Raw genomic sequence first — 23,243 nt, 5'->3', positions numbered from 1 at the left:
GGTCTGACTAATACCATTTCGTCTCTTAATTAGAGAGTTTCTTCCTTTCTCACCGATATTTTTTTTTGGTCTTTTTCTTTAATGTATTCGCCTTTTATAACCGTTATAGTCTTATTAAATAACAACTTTATTCAAACGTCCATCCACAATCTTTATGACAAGGTCCTATTTATCTTTCGGGCGATAAATTATGACCCTTAGTAAAATTGAATTCCCCTTCACATGGATAGATTTGTAAACAATGTTCAGTGGGGACCATATACTTACTGTCGACATTTCACCAAAATTTAACTCAGATTTTTCTTGTGCGATGTTTAAACATAAAGTTGCTACTCGAATCGATAATAATTTCTAGCATCCTAATTTAAAGTATACGAGAAAGAAAAAAAAGGCGTGTTTTCTCATTAGAGAGGATATCCGTAATTTGGCAAAATGAGGAGTTTAATCATTTTCTTGGTGATGAATTTGACAATGGTGATGTCAATGTCGACTTCGAATTCCCCGAGTGGCATCTCTTCAACTCAACCAGGGGTTTCATCTACGCAAGGACAAACTGGAGCCGCCAATCAAAACACGGAACCACCGAAAAGTTTTCAAGAGAAGGAGATCATGGTAGCGGTATTCACCCTGGTTCTTCTGGGCATAAGCGCACTTTTCGTCGCAATCGTCTTCTGTATTGGAGAATTCGAAAACAAGCGCACGGGATTGTGGAGGAGCAGACGACTTTCGGTTGCTGTCGAACACGATAACACTGATCTCGAAAAGGAAATCAGCAAATACAACAAGTTCTAAACGTATTCTACATGTTGTGATGGTTTATGGTATACTCATATCTAATCATGTATACATTCGATTTTCCACTACTTGCTGAATACTTATACGATCGATGAAAGTATTCAATAAAGATATTGGTATTTATATATTTTTTCATCCGAACAGCTCGGGCGAACTGCATCTTTAAAGTAAAGAAATGGATTAATTTGGACTATTGGTATTTTATCTATATTATTCATTTGTGACAGTATTCCAGCTACCAGCAGCTGAGCTGACCATTCGACTCTCAATCGTCAGATAGTGTCACTGCAACTGGCCATCGAAATTATACTTAATAATTTGATTTGTCAAACATTGCAGAGGAATGAATATATCCTAGCTTCTTTGAGGAAAAATATGCTTGTAGTCGGATACCTGTATCTGCTGAAAGTGCCATCATGAATGCACGTGTCACTGTGTGTATATACATGCGCGGATCCAGAAAATTTTTCCAGGGGGGGGGGGTCCGAAGGATAATTGTGTTTGCCAGGGGGGGGTCCGAGGCATATTTTCGCGATAATTTTACTATGTAAATTTAATAAATTTTCATTTTCCAGGGGGGGTCGGGACCCCCCCGACCCCCCCCCTCTAGATCCGCGCATGTATATATATAATAATTTGATCAGCATAGGAAATGAGTGAATGGGAATTTACTAGAACAATAATCGGAAGATGGAAACCTACATACTACTTCTCTTCTTTTTTTTTTTACAGATCTGAATTATGATTCTACATGTATGTGGTTTATTCCAGATTTAGATTGAAACTTCTTGAATGTATTACTTTTGTTTAACAATATTTAACTCAGGACTTTTTCATAAAAAAGAGAAAAGAGTGTCAATTTTAAAATGTATTGATCTTTGCAGTGTTTCAAAACTATATATGTACTTTTATACAATAAAAGATTTGCGACAATTTTGTCTATCAAATTCAGTAGGTTCTGACATTACTAAATCAATGATGCATTCTAATAAAATAGCAATTAAAAGCTTAATTCTTGAAGAGTTGTGATAACTCGTGTTTGAGAACAAAGCTGTCTGCCCAAAGCCAGCCAAGGTATACCTTTTTCTTAGTTGCAGTGAACTAGAATAATGGCTGGCTATTATTTTTTTACAACGTGAGAGAAAAAGAACACTGAAATATAAAGCTGATTTTGCCGAAGCTTTTCGAGGATCATGTGAATCGAGCTCAATTCAAAAAGCTAGTTATGTCACCTATTCAAAATTTAAAAAAAAATGATATCACTTTTACGAGTACGTGATGTCGCAGATGCTTATCCAGCTTTTAGAACATGATGATATCTCCAAACCTAATATCTGATATCACTTTTTGTTTGTGGTGCTATCGCACACACATCAACTTTTATTGTAGACAATGCCTATTTTTCAAGTATAATGAAAATACGGTAAATGAGATCCCAAATTCAACTGAATACTCGGATATCATCACAATTGGAATAGATGATTTTACTTTAATTTATTCTTTTTCCGCCCTGTGTGGCACAGGAAATAAAGTATTACAGTTATACGTATCTAACAAAGCTTGCCAAACAAATACCCTTTTTATTTATATATGTATGAGTCATTTTACTATTAAACGTAAATATATCGATTAATACAGCCGGTATTAAAGTGAAATTAAAGTGTGTATAAATTAGAAAGAGCAGTGATATGTTATTTCGTTTTTATCCGGTCGTTAGCTTTCAAGCGGAAGTCCAGTTTTCCCGCGTGCAAGCGGCATTTTGTCAACAAAGTGAAAACAGAGAAAAGGAATAAAAAACCCGTCTTATGTCAAAAGTAGTGACGAGAATTGACTGATATGTTCAAAGAATTATCCTGATATTTAACAGGTAAAGGTTTGTATTTATTCTTTGTCACCTCAATTGTTTGATTCTTACGAGATGTGTATTTGGGGGATCGTTTAACAATTAATTTGTCATATTTGTAAATTAGAAACGGGAAAACATAGAGCATTTACCTTCATTAAAAGATAGTGACTTTGTTTGAACTTTGCCAATCAACTTTTTTATAAAAGAGATACTCGAACGAAGAGAAAGATGTCAGTGTATTACTATTTTACCTTTGTACTGCTCGCCATAACCACCTGTTGGTGTCTAAGTTCTTTCATTTGGAGACTTAAACTTTAAGTTAAAGAAGAACCATGTGACTATCTCAAATGTCTAGATAAACAAATCCCTTAAAGATTTTAGTCAAAGAATTCCATAATCATCTGCGTTCTTAATTTTTCAGTAAAATCTTATAGTTTTTCCTCCTTTACGTATGCATTATCATACATACTATACTAATAGGACTATAGTTATTTACTGGCTAAAAGAACAATAGTCACTATTATTGTTAGGGTTGGATACCGTTAAGGATGAAACGGTACGATACCATACCGGTATTTTTGAAACGATACAGTATTTTTAACGATACGGTACTAGACCTTAATAAATGAAAATGATGATTTTATTTAATTCAATAAATGTGTTTTTGATCTTTCAGTGTTATAATTTATAAAAATAGTATCATACCGAGCGCAGCGAGAGGCGGGCAAAGCCCGCCTCGCGAAGCGAGGATTAATGGTAACATGTATATATAACAAAATCAGTGAAAAATGAAAGTTGAATCAGGGGTACTAAGGCGAAAAATAATTTCTTCCAGCCCTGGGCGCCGCCATATTGGCAGCCATTTTGTTTTTAAAAAGTTAGTTCGCTCATTGATTGACTGATACTTATCGATGTTTATTGTCCCTAAACTCGATTAAAATTTTCCAGTGTTTCAATGAAAGGTAATTTGAATTAAAATAAATAAAAGAGGACACCAGATAAGTTTCAATAGTGCTTCAATCAGGAAACACGACTTGTTCTATGTATGTCTTATCAAATTATCAGATGGAAAATAAAAACTTTAACATCAAGGAACTGATCTTTTAGATAGTGAATAAAGTATTCAGTTTTATTACCGCGGCATTTATATGAATTAAATTGATAAACAATGAAAGGAGAAATAAAAAAAAGTTCGGAATAACGTTACTCTCTTCGGCTATTTCCGAAGACAAAACGTGTACGTTTTACGTCTGAAACATGACGTCATATTGTAGACTGAGCACGCGACGTTTAGTTTAACTTTGGCTAATGATTTGAGTAGGCAACAAGGCGGATCCTACTGTGTGCATTTCAAATAAATTTTGCTCTACAAAAATCAAACTGCATTGTGTTAAATTTGCGCTCTGTCCAACAGTCACACTGTTTACATATTATATTCAAAATAACATACGAGTTTACAAACTATGTTGATGCTTCAATCTTTTAATAAAAAGATTAACAAACAAATAAATTGAATCTGATTCTCAAATGTTTAGTTAAAATACTGGTGTTTCCCCCTTTTCCCAGGCAAAATAACTGACAATGGTTGCAAACACCACCATCTGATTTCCTACTGAAATGAGACTAGACAGCCGAGCGCTTTACCCTATTGTCAGCCATTGTTTGGTCGCACTAATTGACGAAACATCAGAAAATAGAACGGAAATAGATAAAAAACTTTTGCGCTATATTGTCTTTAATTTACATTTATTGTCAGAATAAAATTTAAACACTATTATTGTAAATGTATTTTTCTTTTTTTTTAAATTATGTATTGATTTATTAAAGTATTGGCAGTCGAATCAAGTATTGTAATAAGAATGATAAAGCACATATTTCGTTAATTAGCCTATCCTTTTAATACGCAGAGAATTCGATTTTAGCGAGTCTTAAATCGTTTTTTAGCTCACCTGAGCTGAAAGCTCAAGTGAGCTATTCTGATCACATTTTGTCCGTCGTCCGTCTGTCCGTCCGTCTGTTTGTCCGTCTGTAAACTTTTTACATTTTGAACTTCTTCTCTAACACCGCTTATCCAATTTCAACCAAATTTGGCACAAAGCATCCTTATGGGAGGGCGAATATAAATTGCAGAAATAAAAGTTTGATCTGTATTCAAAGCGGAGAAAACCTTGAAACTGTAGAAAAAGGGGGGGTGCATTTTTAAAAATCTTCTTCTCAAGAACTACCGAGGCAAATTCAACCTAGGTTAGCATAAATTATCCTTATGGGAAGGAAAATATAAATTGCAAAAATTAAGTGGTAATTCTGTTTCAAATCTGAGTTATTACGAAAATAATAATAAAGGAATCAATCAGTTTAATAGCTTCGGGTTCGGCATCAGGTAAAATGATTCCATACTTCTAAAACGAGGTTCTTTGTTTAAAGCAGCCATGACATTATACGAAAAAGGGTCGATCTGACTATGATGACTTTGCTTGTTGTGCAACAGTTCGCGTATGAAGGGAAATTTTGAAACATACAAAATATATTGGTGCCGATTTTGTGAAGTAAATTGAGGCTAAATATTTCAATGCGTTGACAGTTTTCACACATGACGTTGGTGTTAGCTTGTTCTGATTTTCGTTTCGTTCTCATTATGCTTTGTAACCTGGAAACTATCGTCTGTATTTCGTGATTTTTACGTATCAAATCAAACAGAGACTTCGGTAAATCAAACAGTTAACTGTTTACCTGCGCAAATTAAGCAAAATCGGATGTAGGGGTACTGAAATACAATTCATTCTATCGGTAATTCGGCATTATCTTTTGCGTAATGGTACATGTAGATTAATGCAATAGGTTTTGTTGAGATGCTCGGCATTTTCTCGAGTTTATTCAGTTTAATTAGAGTTTGATATCGCTGACGGAAATATGTAGGTATATACATGTATATATATGATTCATTTCGAAAAAATAAATTGTGTTCTTTATTTGTTATACATGTAGTGCATGTTTCTTGTGTTTAATTGTTTACAATTTCTATTTACCAACCATATTTGAGTGTTAAATTTCGAATTATAAGCAAGATACAGAGATTTGCTCACAATTCTATGTTTGTACACAGATCTTAAAAACTAAAGCTTAAAAAGGTAAAAAATTTGTCAATATTTATTAAGAAAATTTTCAAAGTCTGTTCTTCCAGAAACCAACTTTAACAACTTATTGTATTGTAAACTTAACCTTTTTAGCTCACCTGAGGGTGGGGCCACAATTGGGGGTCGAAGTTTAACAAATGAATATATAGAGTAAATCTTTAAAAATCTTCTCCTCAGAAACTAATCAGCCAGGAAAGCTGAAACTTGTGTAAAAGCATCATCAGGTAATGTAGATACAAATTTGTGAAAATCATGATCCCCGGAGGTAGGGTGGGGCCACAATGAAGGATCGAAGTTTTACATAGGAATATATATAGAACTAGATACGATCTTGTTACGAGTAACGAGTAGGTCTTCCGTTCAATTTTTAAACGATAGCATTAAAATATCAATGAAATTTCAGAATTCCCCTCAACCACTCCCTTCAGCAAATGTGAACGATTGTCATTATCCTTTAAAATGCTTAACAAAGAGTTTTGCTTTTTCTCATACAGAACATTAAAGATGTAAGATTTTTGTCCCCTAAAATCCCTAATTACGTCATCAATGGGTTTGGAAATGAGTTTTACAAACTGAAATTTTTACGATCAATAACTTTGTTCCTACAATGCATTACAAAATCTGTATCGTTTTTAAGTTATCTGTAATAGAGTTTACGACAGTCTTGACCCCTAAATAAAGGGGTCAGCCCCCCTTTTTTGAGTTTATTGGAAAGGTCTTACGAATTATAACATTTTTTGTTCTTACACTTATCTAGAATTGTTGTTCATTTTATAATTACAAATGATAGAATATTTTAGGGGCCAGCCCTCTAGTTCCTTAATGGGGACAGACATTGGTGTTTTGATTAATGGAATCGATTAGAATCATCAATACAGATATTTTCTCATCTACAATGATTAACAAAATATGTCTCCTTCTCTAGATATATTGCGTCAAAGCTTTAGTACTTTGGCCAATAAAAATCCATAATTACGTAATAAATGGACGTGGCAATGATTTTTCTGATATATATTGTAATGAATAACAACTTTGCTTCTATAATGCATTACAAAATCTCTATCGTTTTTACGTTATCTGTAATAGATTTTACGAATGTCTTGGCCCCTAATTTAAGGGGCCAGCTCCTTTCTCTTGAGATCATTCGAAAGGTCTCACGAATAATAACATTTTTTGTTCTTACACCTATCTAAAATTGTTTTCCATTTTTGAGATACAAATTATTGAATATTTTAGGGGCCAGCCCTATAGATCCTTAATGGGGACAGACAATGGTGTTTTGATTAGTGAAATTGATTATTTTTATTAAGACAGACATTTTCTTTTCTACAATACTTAAGAAAATATGTCTCCTTCTCTAGTTATATCGTGATAAACTTTTAAGTACTCTGGCCCCTAAAAAACCCTAATTACGTCATAAATGGGCGTTGCAATGATTTTACCTGATAGATATTGCTACAATCAACAACTTTGCTTCTATAATGCATTACAAAATCTTTATCATTTTTAAGCTATTTCTCATAGAGTTTACGAGTGTCTTGGCCCCTAATTTAAGGGGCCAGCCCCTTTTTCTTGATTCTGTTGAAAAGAACTTTTAATTTTCTACCACTTTTGTTATATATGTCTTAACAAAATACCAACTGATAAAAAGATACAGATCAAAACGTATAAAAATTTTGGATAAAAATTCGTACCCAATTTTCGTGCCCAGGCGAGCTCAAAGAAATGGCGCCACTGGCGTAAAACAAACTAATAGTGCACAACTGCAGACTATAGACTACCTATCCTGAAAATTTCATAATCATATCTCTGATAGTTTCTGAGATCAACTCTGCACAAAATTGGTCGTAAAAAATTACAAAATCGACCGTAAATCCGGACCGGAAGTGACGACGACAAAAAATTCAAAAACATATAAAATTCAGATAATTTCCCATCATCTGTGAAAAAATTGTTCAGATTGGTTGAGTAGTTTTCGAGAAATCGCGTGCACAAAATTTGGAAAAAAAAAATAATAATAAACAGTACGAAAACAATAAGGTCTTCCGTTGGAAACGGAAGACCTTAATAAATCTTTAAAAATCTTCTTCTCAGAAACTAATCGGCCAGGAAAGCTGACACTTGTGTGGAAGGACCCTCAGGTAGTGTAGATTCAAAGTTGTGAAAATCATGACCCCCAGGGTTCGGTGGGGCCACAATGGGGGATCGAAGTTTAACATAGGAATATATAGAGAAATCTTTAAAAATCTTCTTCTCAGAAACTAATCAGCCAGGAAAGCTGAAACTTGTGTGAAAGCATCCTCAGGTAGTGTAGATGCATAGTTGTGAAAATCATGACCCCCAGGGGTACGGTGGGGCCACAATGGGGGTCGATGTTTTACATAGGAATAAACAGATTAAATCTTTAAAAATCTTCTTCTCAGAAACTAATCAGCCAGGAAAGCTGAAACTTATGTGAAAGCATCCTCAGGTAGTGTACATTCATAGTTGTGAAAATCATGATCCCCAGGGGTAGGGTGGGGCCACAATGGGGGGGTCAAAGTTTAACAAAGGAATATATAGGGTAAATCTTTAAAAATCTTCTTCTCAGAAACTAATTAGCCAGGAAAGCTGAAACTTCTTCGGAAGCATCCTCAGGTAGTGTTGATTCAAAGTTGTGAAAATGATAACCCCTGGGGGTACGGTGGGGCCACAATGGGGGGTCGAAGTTTAACATATGATTATATAGAGTAAATCTTTAAAATTTCTTCTTCTCAGAAACTAATCAGCCAGGAAAGCTGAAACTTGTGTGGAAGCATCCTCAGGTAGTGTAGATTCAAATTTGTGAAAATCATAACCCTGGGGGTAGGTTTGGGCCACAATGGGAGGTCGATGTTTTACATAGGAATAAACAGAGTAAATCTTTAAAAATCTTCTTCTCAGAAACTAATCAGCCAGGAAAGCTGAAACTTGTGTGAAAGCATCCTCAGGTAGTGTAGATTCATAGTTGTGAAAATCATGATCCCCAGGGGTAGGGTGGGGCCACAATGGGGGGGTCAAAGTTTAACAAAGGAATATATAGGGTAAATCTTTAAAAATCTTCTCAGAAACTAATCAACCAGATGTTTCTTTATAATTGTTAAGACTTTGGCCCCAGGACAATTCTTTGGCCTCCCGAGAAGGTTCAGAGTTTGATGTACGTTTATATCTAATATATAAACTATTGTTAAGGATCTTTTTGAGAACTGCAATACTCAACATATGATATGACTATAAAATCATCTTGTTAGAAAAGGGACTAATGATTATAAACATAAGAATATCCTGGGGAAAATGGATTTTATTTATACAGGATCTACATGTATTATTGTACATTGTCCAGATAGTTTGTATTATGACTCCATTAAGCTGATTTTATCATACCTATTGTTCCTCAGGTGAGCGATGTGGCCCATGGGCCTCTTGTTTATAAATCATTTTAAATGTATAAAAAGGTTTCAAAGATGCAGAAATACTGTTATTAGTACCGGTATTAAATGAAACGGTATTTTACCGGTATTTTTAAAGCAACCGGAGAATTCGATTTTAGTGAGTCTTAAATCGTTTTTTTTATAAATCATTTTATGTGTATAAAAAAATTTCAAAGATTCAGAAATACCGTTATTAGTACCTGTATTAAATTAAATTTTTAAAGCAACTATTCGGTACGGTATTGGTACCGTGTACCAGTATCCAACCCTTATTATTATCCCTGAGACAGTAACTTTTTTCTCCTCAGGAGTCGGGAAAACCAAGGAAAATAGTTGCTGTGGAGAGAAATATAGGCTCTTTCTGTCAAAGAGAACAATAAATTGCTATTCTCTGAACAGTTAAAGATCAGTATTTGAAATAGATATTACATCAAAGAAAACTGTGTTTGTCAGCAATGCATTGTTTGTTGTTAGTAAGCAAGTTAGATTTATTTGAATTATAGTTGTAGTGACTATAATAACACCAAAGGAGCTCTAAGACTAACTGCAAAGGGAAATAAAATATTGCCAGTGAATAATTTCAATGACTAATCAAATAGCAAGGAAACTGTATAATTGTAAACGTTATCTAGATGAAATAACATAATTGATGATTTCCTCTTCTTGCTACAATCGGAACGCAACTGTTGCTAAGATAGTAAAATATAACTTTTTGATTGTCATAATTATGTTTACTGGTAATTCTTTTTTAACAGATTGTGTCAGACAAAACAATGGCCCGTCTAGAGATCATTGGTGAGCTGAAATACTCCGGTCTGGAGTCTGGAACAACCAACTGGAAACAAGGAACCATGGTTTTACACTCAAAAGATGGTTGTTGGAAACTAGATCTTCACATCAATTGTAATAGGAGGGGGCCAGTTCAGTCTTTTCAGGTACATGGAATATAAAGCGAAGCCCAAATGTTGGTGGTTACCGGTAATAATCTTCAATGTTGATCTAGCACCAACATTATGAATAAAAAGATTGTAGTTTTCTAATGTAATATGAATGTCTTGCATTTACCAGTAAGTAATGCATATCTTGAAAGGCTTGACTCTGAAAGATGTTAAAGCCTTTTAGTACTCCATAGAATTTGTATATGGTACCTTATTTCATAAAATAAATAAATTAAATAAGATCATAAAATTTAAATATTAGTTAGGTAAACTGATGGAAACTTGAAACTTTCCAGTGTATTCAAAAGAATAATATATTTCATTATAACAGTATTTTAATCCTTTTTTTTTTCGTTTATTTGCAGATTAACAGTAACACAATCAAAAAGATTCTTCTGAAGGAGAAAATTTACTTCATTGAACTTTTCATGCATACGAAAGGAGGAGGAGCATGCAACATATACTTTAAGCCCGACACCAGAAGTTTAGTAAAGACTAGAGAATTTGATGCTGTCATGCAAGATATCAAGAAAAACAAAATTGAGCAGTCACAAACTCCTTGTAAAGGTATAGAGCTGGTTGTGAAAAAAATATTTTTTATTTTCCATACTAGTTGTTTAAGACATCCATATAGCGCCATTTTTATAAGACCTTGGAAATCTGACATAATGTACCTACGTGTACATGTATCTACCTCTTCAATCAACACAAGTTCTAAATGACACTGGTCTCAAACAAAATATGTACAGTTTAAGTGGGCACAGCTTTAGAGTAAAAAAAATCTTGGTGATATCATTGAGTCATGACTGAATTGCTGACAGTGAAATAAAAGGTTTTGTCACATTGCTGTTTAACAAAACTACCTATAGTCCATGTTTAAAATTGCTAAGTCAATCACAGAAATGATGTAAAGAAATATGATTGGTTACATTTGTTATTTATAGATAAAAGTACTGTTTCAAGGACTGGTCTTCTAGGAGACAGTCCAATGTCAACAAATGTGAAAACTTTCTCGAGAGATACACCATCAAAACAGTTCACAAGGTAGCTAGTATCATTCGTTTTTGATTGTATGTTCTATTTCTTTGTCATATCATAGATAGTTCATGGACTCTTAAATACTTTTGGTAACACACATTTCTTAAAAAAGTTAAAACTGTTTTTGTTGGAGAATTTTGAATGCTGTGATGTGCTTGAATCTTTGAAATGAAATACTTTTGAAAATATAGAATAAGAATATTATTTGCAGCATGAAAGAACCTCCAAGAAAAGAAGAACAACCATCATTATACTGTGATGAGGAGTTCAAAGAGAATGTCGGGTAATAAAGTTCTGTCATCATCTTGCCCCCTTTACTAATCTATACATGTCAAATGTAATAAAACTTCAGCATTGTGCAGTTGCTGTACATGTACCTCATATTACACGAATAAGTAATTTATTTTCAAAAGCTGTGGTTTTACAGAGATTTCTTTTGGCATGTAGTGTGAAATAAATGAAATTTATAAATTTTCACATATATACACACATGGTTCCACTATGATTAAATTATAAAGATTAAATTTTTTTCTTTTAGTTCAGATAAAGAGAACTTTTTGTACCGCGGCTTGGAAAAGAGCAACGCTGTAACCAAGCAATCTGGTTCTGTGGACTCTTTCCCTACTCCCAAGTTTTACATGTCTTCTAAACACTCCCCTTTCTCAGGACACTCCTTGTCAAGGTAGGACAAGTTTCCAACATAAAAAATGAGTGTATATCATCAGTAATTGCAAATGATGATCCCAATTTAGTTTTGTACATACATGTATTATTCTTTATGGTATGTATACATTAATATGAAACTATTTGTGAACGTTTTATATTTGTATTACAGTGTGGGTACAGCAAGTGCCAGTAAGAGACTGGACTTAATGCCAGACCCTACCCCCAGGCTCTCTACTGGGGTCAACTATTCCTGGTCCAAAAACAAGCTCTCGTTGCCTCAGAAGGAAAATAACCAACTCTCAGGGTATTTTGATCCATTGATTAATTTGATGGGTTTTTTTTTAAAGGGGGGGGGGGGGGGGGGGGGTTAAACTTAACATTTGCATGTTGTAAGAACTTGACACATTATTAGATTTAAAACCAAACCATGTTCATTGGTACTTTTTCTCAAACTTACTGCAGATTTTATACAGTCCTTTAATTTATTAAGGCGTCGAGCTAATGCTCGGCAGCCTTCTAGCGATCGTCCGGATTGGCAATCGTCCAAAAATTCACGCGCTGAACCGCCTTTTAAATGCGCATAAGAAATAAGTTCCTAAAAGTATTAAACGTATTACAAAATTTTTTATTCCATTTATTCAACTAAATTGTGTACAAAAAACCCAACTTTGCCTCCCTGGTGATTGACAACTCATTGCATAAGAATAAATTTGCTTAATCAAGAAATGGCGGATGAATACAATCAGGCCTAAGTGTAAAGATTCACTAGATATTATTTTAGTTTATCGCTTACATTTTAATTGGAGACCGTGCCCGATAGAAATAACATTTTAGATGTAAATTTATTTGTTATCGGGCACGGTCTCCAAAATAAATGTAAGCGATAAACGTATCTAGTAATTTCGTTGCAAAAAATAAACTCGATAATGCAGTTAGTTTGGTCGAGCATTTTAGATAGCACGTGTTGTGGATTTGTTTGTAAATAACCATACCATAGGAAATCTTGTTTCAAACGGGAATTGAAATAAATAAATGTAGGTTTTATTATTATAATTAGGGACACACTGTTAATGTATTCAAATTATGAACCTGTGAAAGTTGTTCAAAGACTGTTTGAAGCAGAAAGAAACAAATTATTTTTGAACTTTGGAATTTCTTCGATTTTTGCAATTATGATGAGTTATTGTATTAAAAAAGCACCACTACCTATTTTATAAGAAAATATACTGATTTTTGTTTTTAAAGCAGCAGAAAACATAATTCATATACTTTCTATTCTAAGTCTAATATCATTTGATATGACTATTAGTACAGAAATTTAAATTATTGGTATCATTCTATATAAAAGAAAAAAATGTCAGCTCGACGCCTTTGTGGCCGTTCCGGCCTTTGATTATGATTTTGTCCTCACAAGAAGCTACATTTTTGCAGTTTTTCCAACCTTGGTAACACCTGTTATATGAATGCAATTCTACAAGCTCTCTTTCACCTGGAACCTTTTACAAGAGACCTAGTCCACATCAGCCGTAGAATCTCCAGAAGTCTACCTCAGCAGTCGCTCTACCAGTCAGTGTTTTACTGTTATATCATCTATTGTCAATCTCATCTTCAGCTGTTTAAGGTCACGTTGACAAGCTTCACTTTGTATTTCAGGTCCTTGGTGCGACTGCATGGATCTCGGAAACGGATTGTGTCTGACATTGCTAAGCGAGATCTGCTCAGGAGTGTCAAACAAGCCATTTCATCAAGTGCCAAACGGTTCTCTGGCTATCAGCAACATGTAAGATTTGGTTTATTAGGAATCAGGAAACTTTTTTAGCTCACCAAGACGAAGTCAGGGGGAGCTTATTTTAACATGTTTATGCATTATTTGAAATTAAAAAAAAAACTTACGGAATGTACCAAAAATACATAAGCAATATACAACAATCATATAGTAATTATATTGATATATGATAGGTACTGAAGAAAGTCAGCTTTCTCTTTGGCAGGATGCCCATGAATTTCTGAGCCAGGTTTTAGATCAACTTAAAGAGGAAGTAGCAAAAGTCATGAAGTCTACACCCAGTCCTAGTCGCAGCCCAAGGGAAGTAACTGAAGGCATGGAAGTCGTCAATCCAACACTTCAGAATTTTGAATTTGAAGTTACCCATACCATTTCCTGCTCAAAGTATGCACCAGTGATCTCCAAATCTTTGGTTTAAATTGATGCATAGTATTATAAGAGTTCATGACTTTTGATATCAGTTGTGATTAGAGTAATGCAGTGCTATGTACCTGTTCTGAGTATAGGGTTTACTTTTCAGTTGTCCAGAGGAAGTGACAAAAGCAGAGCAGTTTTATGACCTGTCATTGGAGATGCCAAGGAGGAGGTAAACACTTTGATTCGAGTAAAATTTAGTAAATAATTTGAAATAATGAACATTGGATATTGTGTGTTTTTAAATACTTTACTAGACTAGGGAGGTTTTATTGGCTGGTTAGTAGTACAGCAAGGAACAACACATATATGTACATGTACCTGTTTTTATGTTAATAGGAATATGAAAAAAAAAATTACTTTTTATGAACAGGGCTGGGTCTACTCCCTGTACCATACAGCATGCTCTGGATCTGTTCTTTAGAAAAGAGTCCATAGAGTACAAGTGTGAGAAGTGTGGATGTTGTAAGGCAGAAGTATCCCATAAATTCACCAAGCTCCCAAGGTAAATACCAGAATGGTAATGGTTACTAGTAACTATATTCATGAGTTTTCAGTTTAAAAAAAAAATCCTGGCAACCCAAAGTGAAAAATAATAGTATTGTTGGTGAGGAAGGTGTATCTTGAGCAATCTTAACTTATTAAAAGTATGAAAATTCCCTGAGATTGAAATATCTATATATTAACATTAGGGCCAGCATTTTTTTATTTTTAGGTTTACAAACCCGCTGCTCGGTTTTCTGAGTTTTTAGAAAAAAAATAAAATTACAAAAAAGATCTTTTTTTTCTCCCCGACAGCAAATTTTTCCTAGTAGGAAAAGTGTATCGTCATTGTTATCACAGAGGCATAAAATCTGCTCTTTTTGTGTCATGATAGCCTAAAAATTTCTTACGCATCTTTTTCTCGTGCTACATTCTTCAGAGAAGCTTCTACAAACACTCTGCTGTAAGTTTCATACTTTGAAGTTTTACCGACAGTGTTGACCAGTGGCTAGACGAGATAGTCACACCTCACTGAACATGGCTTCGATAGTTACCTGTGCAGCTGTTTTCAAGTACATCACTGTAAAATGATTCCCTTTCTTTTTGTGTTGAATTGGCATATGTATTCATTGGCCTTTTTAAAAATTTATTTTACACAGAGAGAGAGAGAGAGAGAGAGAGATTATAAATTTCTGCAGTAACTATTCTCATGAACACATTTTAAAGTGACCTGCCTAGTGAATTAAAAAAAATATCATATTATTGTTTGTGCATTTTCTGTTATTTTCAATTAAAATTTACCATTACATAATTAATTGCATAGTTGTACTTTGTACATGGAAATTCAACAGGATAAAATACGTTGCAGTGATTTTATAGAGTCTGTTCACATTCACAATGTTATGTTTGAGTTTTCTCACATATAAACACCCCAACCAATTTTGTAAATAAAATGTGAGAGATCAATGAAGTTGAATATTTTTTAACTGCAGAAAACATGAAAGTAATAAATATTTTGTATATTAATAATTATATACTAGTATCATACAGGAGAAAACATTATGACTTTATGTAAATAAAATTTAGGGTTTTTTTTTTAATGAAATGTTGATATGTCCGACAATAGTCTGACTAGTATCTTTGAATCTTGGGCTAGTAACTTTGTGGCCAAATTTTGTAATTGCACACCCCTGACATTGCTATATGTACATGTAATATCAAAGCTGTATGTCTAATATTCTATTGTACTATTTCAGTGATATGTTACACAGATGACATACTTTTCACATGCTACACTTGATGCAGTTACACACCACTATCATGAAGTTGTCATTCATTATATTATTAGAATAAAGATGATGTCATAAAAGGTTTTTTTTCTCCTAAAGAACTTTACAATTTTGTGGTTCGTAAACCTAAAATTAAAAAAATTGTAGGTCAAAAGAGATTTTTATTTTTTTTTTATTTCCTCCTCCTACGGAACTTTATCATTTTGTTGTTTGTAAACCTAAAAATAAAAAAATGCTGGCCCAGTCACTGAAAAAACTAAAGTAGTGAACATGCATTAACCAACACTTTCAATTGTTCAGGGTTTTAATATTGCATCTGAAGCGCTACAACTACAATTCTGGGTCATCAGTCCAGTCCAAGATGTTGCAGAACATTGTTATTCCAAAGTTTCTGAGCCTCTCTACACACTGCAATGAGGAGACAAGCAAACCCTACCCCATCCATGCTCCCCTTCCTCTGCCCAGGTAGAGTATATCATAAAAAGATAATGATGTCCTTGTGGAGGCAAACTAAATGTACTTCAGCTCTGTAGACCCTCTTCAACCATGTGTATTAATTGCAGCATAGCTAATATAAATGTTGATTAGATTTTACCAAAAGAATATTTAAGGTAATGGTCCATACCCCACTAGATAAATAAAATGCGTACAGAATTTTTTCATATTTTTCAAACATGTATCTGAGGATATCTTCTCATCAAATTTTACCCTGTTGGGTGGTCCATCGGTATTATAAGAGCTAGGGTCGTTGCTAAAAATAGAACCGATTGCAGAAAATGGCGCTTTTTCATACATAGAGAATATAAGCCTAAGCCTGAAATTTGAATTTCACAAAATCATTTTTTGACTTATATCCTATGTAAAATAAAGGAATTATTATTTCAAATCAAAAATTTTTATGTTACACTTGCTTATTTATCAAAAAAAGATAAATCCGCATACAAATGAGATAAAATGAAATAAATTTTCAAAGAGAATTTAAGCTCTTATAATTTTATTTACGTACAGAATTCTCTAAAATTTTGATATTATTTAAACCTTAACGCCCTTAATCAACTGGAAATAAATTTACCCAAGGGACCGGCCTTTTCAGGATCACAATGGGCGTATTTTGGGTAAAAATCATTAAAATATATATTTTGAAAAAAGATCCGTAAAATTTAAATTGTGCATAGGTTTATTATTTCATCATTCTAAAAAAATATGTTAAAATTATTGTTAATTAGAAAACATGATTTAAACAAACTGTTGATTAATCTGTATTATTTAAACCGCAAAAGATTGTATCTTTGGATATCGGTAAGTATTATGGATCGAGATCGGTATTTAGAAATTGCAGTCACACGCGTGGATAATGCTAACTACCTGATATGCCTTTAAGACAGAGCCTCTATTCAACCTTTTTTTAATGGTTTTAAAGACTGTTCTTAAAATGAAATAACTTTTTTTCAGCGCATGATTTTAATTCTAAAAACATTTTTTGTTGTTGAAAATATATCTATGCTCGTTGCTAAGCGAATATAGGATAAAGATGAAGTAAGTCAAATTATTTCCCCTTGTGTATTTATCTCCCTTATTTATGCACTGGAATATATATAGATCTCGGTCAGGATTTCATTTTGGATGTTTATGGACTTTCAGGGATTAATGTTCAAAGAATTGGATTAAGTTCAGCCTTGTAATGAATTGATGTTTATGCAGGACAAAAGTAAGCGGTCTATATTTTCAAAACGAGTACTCAATCGACACGACCCAGTCAAATTTTCATTTCGCTGAGTAATAGGCTAATTGATTGCAGTTTTCAGGATTTTTAATAGATTTGTTTTGAATTAATTTCTAGATCAGCTTGATTTTTTGTTTTGAAACACATGTACACCGTAGCGTTAGGTTTCGATTAGATCGGGCACGGAAAAAACGTAATAACGCGTGAATTACGTCAGACGTTGTTTTGTGACGTATGGATAATTACCTTAAGTGTAGAAAGACAAAGCTGTCTTTCAAAGATTAAGCTAAGAAATATTATGCTATTATGGAATTTGCTACATGCAATTTTTGTGTTTCAGCCCACAGAAAAGTTTGCTTGAATCCCCTAAAGAGAGTACTCCTCGAAGAAGGCTTGACATGAACAACAGGTTTAAAATTTCACTCAATTATGCTAACCGAATTTTTCAGCGATTCTATGTATTCTAAATGTATTTAATTGATTTTTTTTGTACCTTCTGTGTTAGATAAAAGTTTTCAAACGTATTAAGTAGAATTCTTGTTCTTTCAGTTTTAGATTTAAAAAGTCAAGAGTTCTCCCCCTTTTTGAATCTGATGATGATCTGTCAATTTCAAGTTCTCCTAGTAAGAAACCAAAGTTGGATGAGAATCAGGATAAATTGGAGACGACGGTAAGGCAAAAACAATGTCACCCCTCAGTCAAAATGTTTATAATGGGAGTGTTAGAAACTGAAAGAGTATGCTTTATTTAAAGGAGAAAGAAAGAGAGCCTTTTAAAACTTTGACCCTAGCTGATACACAGGAAGACCCAGATTTGGCCAAAGCCTTGGAATTATCTCTACAAGAAGCTAATGAAAGAGCACAGGTATAAATTATATTATTATACCCCCGCTCCGAAGGAGAGGGGGTATACTGTTTTACCCTTGTGTGTCTGTCTGTCCGTCCGTCTGTCCGTCTGTCTGTCTGTCCGTCTGTCTGTCCGTCCGTAACAAAAATTTCTGTCGCATTTATCTCAGCAACTATTTATCGCAGATGCTTGAAATTTTAACACAGCGTTTGTTAAGGCATGCCATATTGTGGGATATATTTTTGTACCAATCGGACGTCAACTTCCTGTTAAATGACGACTTTGCTTATTTTTTAACCAAAATTTTCAAACAAATTTTCGTCAAAGATTTCTCAGCAACTGTTTATCGCAGATGCTTGAAATTTTTACACAGTATTTGTATAGGCATACCATATGGTGGGATATATTTTTGTACTAATCGGACGTCAACTTCCTGTTAAATGACGACTTTGCTTATTTTTTAACCAAAATTTTCAAACAAATTTTTGTCAAAGATTTCTCAGCAACTGTTTATCGCAGATGCTTGAAATTTTAACACGGTATTTGTATAGGCATGCTATATCGTGGGATATATTTTTGTACCAATCAGACGTCAACTTCCTGTTAAATGACAACTTTGTTTATTTTTAGCAAAAATTTTCAAACAAATTTCCGTCAAAGAATTCTCAGCAACTGTTTATCGCAGATGCTTGAAATTTTTACACAGTATTTGTATAGGCATGCTATATCGTGGGATGTATTTTTGTACCAATCAGACGTCAACTTCCTGTTAAATGACGACTTTGTTTATTTTTTGCCAAAATTTTCAAGCAAATTTCCGTCAAAGAATTCTCAGCAACTATTTATAGCAGATGCTTAAGATTTTAACACACTATTTGTTTAGGCATGCCATATTGTGGGATATATTTCTGTACCAATCAGGTGTCAACTTCCTGTTAAATGACGACTTTGTTTATTTTTAGCCAAAATTTTCAAACAAATTTTCGTCAAAGATTTCTCAGCAGCTATTTATCGCAGATGCTTGAAATTTTAACACAGCGTTTGTTAAGGCATGCCATATTGTGGGATATATTTTTGTATCAATCAGACGTCAACTTCCTGTTAAATAATGACTTTGTTTATTTTTTGCCGAAATTTTCAAACAAATTTCGTCAAAGATTTCTCAGCAGCTATTTATCGTAGATGCTTGAAATTTTTACACAGTCTTTGTCAAGGCATGCCATATTGTGGGATATATTTTAGTACCAATCGGATGTCATCTTCCTGTTGAATGAGTACTTTGTTTATTTTAGCCAAAATTTTCAAACAAATTTCCGTCAAAGATTTCTCAGCAGCTATTTATCGCAGATGCTTGAAATTTTAACACACTATTTGTTTAGGCATGCCATATTGTGGGATATATTTTTGTACCAATCGGATGCCAGCTTTCTGTTAAATGTCGACTTTGCTTATTTTGCATATTCACATCAGAGCGGGGGTATCACTAGTGAGCATTGGCTCACAGATTTCTTGTTTTGAAAATAAAATCCCCCAAACTCTTTCTATTGAAGAGGAGTGGGGAGGGTGAATATCCTGAATTAAAACAATGTTTTCTTTCGACAGCAGCAGCAATATACAGATGAGGTAGATGGAGGGCATGAGGACTCAGATTTTCAAAAGGCATTAGAAATGAGTCGAATGGAGTCTGAAAACCCCCAGTCTGATCACGGTTTGTTGAACTATTTGGTACACATGAAATAAGGGGTTCAAAAAATTAGAAAGGGGATTATAAAATGGTATAAAATTTTAGCAAGAAAATGGCATTTCGAAGTTGCTTTATTAATACCAGTACATGTTGTACGCAGATTATGGATCAAGTCTAAATGGAATGTCTGAGGAGGAGCAGATGAGAATAGCTATTGAAGAGAGCATGAGGGACTTTGCCCAAGCCAACTACTTACCTGATCCTGAAGAAGAAGAGGAAAGGTATTATACAGAGGCCTCTGGCTCAAGAATCACAGAGCAGACACAACACAACAAGGGTGGGGATCTGATCAAACAGTGCAGTGCAATAGTGTATGAAAGCTGTCTACAGAATGGACTCGAGAATGGAGACCCACTTGAGAAGGCTACTGGGGAGAACACTGCTGAAGACTTTGTAGCTTGCAGGTCAAAGTACTTTACAAAGCAAGAAAAATGCAGCGTATGTGATAAAACCAAAGACAAAGACGTCTCCATGGACAGTGAATGTAAATGTGTCACTGATGCAACGGACTGTAATGGAAATGAAGTGGGCAGCGGGAAGTCTCTTGTCCAGCTGAATGGTGGCAATTCACAACACAACGGCTTTGTGCCCAAGTTGAGTTCCGAGAATGATTTCAAATCCATGTTTGATGATGATGACTTTGATAAAGGTACATAATAACACATGTTTAGGTCCTTACTCGCTTGTCAGTCATGCATACAATTTGTTTCTCAAAATGCTTTTGATTACATTTCAATACTTAGAACCTCAGTATCAATGATTTTTTCTCTCAGAATTGGTCAGTATTAAATAATGAAATTTGTTTTTGCTCTCAGAATTGCTTTAATAGTACCTATATTTAGAAATGTATCGGTTTTTTTCCACAAAGTATTGTTCAATTGAAGAATGAATGTTTTTTGCCCTCCTAAGTATTTTGTGATTAAATTACATGTCTTGATACATGTAGATGTGATGCTGCTTGATGAACCTTGGGCCTCAGATGACAAGGAGAACAAGAAGCCCTCAGAACCATCAGAGGAGGACACCTGTCTGATTGAGGACCTTCCAGTTGTGTGTAATGAGGTTCGTGTTCATACATTTTTTATTATGGTTGTTCTTTATATTTTCTATTTAAAAAAAAGGAAACTTACCAACTGATATTAATCAAACAAACATAAGTATCATTCAGTTTTACTTTAATAGATATATTGTACATATAGGTGTATATGTCGTATTAAAGTTCAAAACAAGCTAGAAAATTTTTAATAATTGGCATTTGGATTATAGAAAGGAGAGCTGCCTCAGTCATACCGCCTGGTCAGTGTGGTTAATCACATAGGAGCCAGCTCTTTTGTTGGTGAGTGTCACAGGAGCAAAAACAGTGAATTATATATATACCTACATGTGGGTAAACCATGTATTGAATACATAGATATATTCACCCCCAGTTTATTTTTGCCTCTTTCGTCTCATCAAGAGGCGAATTTTACTTCATTTTTTTTATTACTGTTAATAAGAAAAGCATCTATCCTATATTGTAGTTTCTAGGCGAATTTAAGACGGGGCGAAACCAGTTGTAAGTGAAGAAGGACAAAATAAGAAATGAAGTGAAAATAATCCTGTATACAGTACCATACATCTGATAAATGATTTTTATTTACAACCAATATTTGTGTGTTGCACATACCTTTTTTGAAACTTTTCCTAATATACCGATATGCAATACATTGTACGTAACTACCTAATTACCTAGTCCTTGTTGCACCCAGAGGCACAAGGGCAAGGACTAGGGATTTCCATGTTACATGTACATGCAGATATGTAAAGATAAAATTACGAACATAATGGTGATTATTCTTATAATGAAGATGTATATTTTTGTCTCCTCACAGGCCATTACATCAGTGATGTGTTTGATGCTGAGAAAAGGTGCTGGTACAGCTTTGATGATTCTCGTGTTTCCAAGACAACAGAATCAGAAATCAGGTCCAGTCGAGAGAGAAGTGGATACATATTCTTCTACCTCAACAAGTAAGTTGTTTACTTCATGCAGAAGATGACATTAAATAAAAGCTAAGGAAGTTTATTCATTTATATGGTAGAATGATTGTTCACATTGTATTACATGAACTTCAGATGAAAACATTGTTAGTTTGTACATCTATGCTTTTCATCTTTTTCAGGGATATTTATGAAGACCTTGCCGAGCATTTTGAGAAACACAATACTCCCATTGAATTAAAATGATTTGTTTTTTGGACAATACGTGGATATGTACATGAAATAGTATATTGACGTTATTTATTTTTATAAAAGTAAATTTAACAATTGTTAATTTGTTTTGTTGTGATAGCCCTTTTTGCAGTCTTTTGTAAAATATTTGGACTCTTCCTTTACTGTAAATTTATGATCCAAATATGGAGGAATGACAATTCTAAAAGAGATCATTATTTCTATACTATACAAAAATGAATAGTTACTTAACTTACTTTGCTCTGAGTAAATGAGGAAAATGCCAATATTTTTCTTATTAACTCTAAGCAAAGTAAGTTGTTCTGATATCCAACATTTAAGAATTCATCACCTTGTGAAATATAAGGTGAATTTTTAAAACCCTCTTCTCTAACTTTGTTTTGGGCTATGAACTCATGCAGACTTGAACAGACAAAATGATATCATTGAGACCATAACTATCTTAAAGGGCCCAGGGCCCCCACTTAGACTAAATAGAGGAACAGACTTTAATTTGACCTAACTCTATCACCAAGCATTTAAAGGGTGTAGTTCAAAGGGCAGATATCTGATCATCTGAAGACAAGAAAAATAAGAATTTGATCAAGGATGTAGCACAAAAGTGTGTCATGAACGCGACATTTGACTGAGAAATCAGCACACTTTTGCCTAGTTACTGGTAGTCTTCTGGTAAAGTCGGAGACAGATTGGACCAAGAAAATTGATTTTTTACAGAGGTCTGTTTTGACTGTTTTAACGGTAAATAACCTCTAAACTTGATTCAAGGTCACTGGACACCCCTCGAATAAAGCAGCAAGATTGTGCAGAGGTGAGAAAACTGGCCCTGGAATGGGATTTTTCTAGATCAAGAAATTGGCGTC

At 34.0% G+C, this 23,243-nt stretch overlaps 1 protein-coding gene across 4 annotated transcripts; it reads left to right on the top strand.

Moving 5' to 3' along the window:
* The first annotated feature begins 2,526 nt into the window (after window positions 1–2,526).
* On the top strand, window positions 2,527–22,461 carry LOC128192727 (ubiquitin carboxyl-terminal hydrolase 37-like). Of its 4 annotated transcripts, none has more exons than XM_052865659.1 (22): window positions 2,527–2,662; window positions 9,980–10,159; window positions 10,528–10,729; window positions 11,107–11,206; window positions 11,412–11,483; window positions 11,739–11,882; window positions 12,036–12,170; window positions 13,298–13,432; window positions 13,520–13,646; window positions 13,858–14,036; window positions 14,173–14,238; window positions 14,440–14,571; window positions 16,139–16,303; window positions 17,902–17,970; window positions 18,111–18,231; window positions 18,315–18,425; window positions 20,010–20,115; window positions 20,252–20,800; window positions 21,098–21,213; window positions 21,418–21,487; window positions 22,023–22,161; window positions 22,314–22,461. In XM_052865659.1, exons 2-22 carry the CDS (start codon window positions 9,998–10,000, stop codon window positions 22,375–22,377), a joined length of 2,964 nt encoding a protein of 987 aa, XP_052721619.1. In that variant the 5' UTR covers window positions 2,527–2,662; window positions 9,980–9,997; the 3' UTR covers window positions 22,378–22,461. The 4 variants fall into 4 exon arrangements, with proteins under 4 accessions (XP_052721619.1, XP_052721620.1, XP_052721616.1 ...); XM_052865660.1 differs by having other exon boundaries at window positions 11,107–11,209; window positions 20,013–20,115; XM_052865656.1 differs by having other exon boundaries at window positions 11,107–11,209.
* Window positions 22,462–23,243: the final 782 nt, after the last annotated feature.

Source organism: Crassostrea angulata, chromosome 7 (assembly GCF_025612915.1).
Source record: "Crassostrea angulata isolate pt1a10 chromosome 7, ASM2561291v2, whole genome shotgun sequence".
Classification (NCBI taxonomy): Eukaryota; Metazoa; Mollusca; class Bivalvia; order Ostreida; family Ostreidae; genus Magallana; species Magallana angulata.
Note: the sequence above shows the minus strand (reverse complement) of the source record. Positions and strands in the feature narration are given on the sequence as shown.

Coding starts and splice junctions, on each gene's coding strand:
- LOC128192727 (XM_052865656.1), top strand. CDS start 9,998: ATGGCCCGTCTAGAGATCATTGGTGAGCTGAAATACTCCGGTCTGGAG. Junction 20,116..20,251: donor AAACCCCCAGTCTGATCACG/GTTTGTTGAACT, acceptor TGTTGTACGCAG/ATTATGGATCAAGTCTAAAT. Junction 21,488..22,022: donor AGGAGCCAGCTCTTTTGTTG/GTGAGTGTCACA, acceptor GTCTCCTCACAG/GCCATTACATCAGTGATGTG.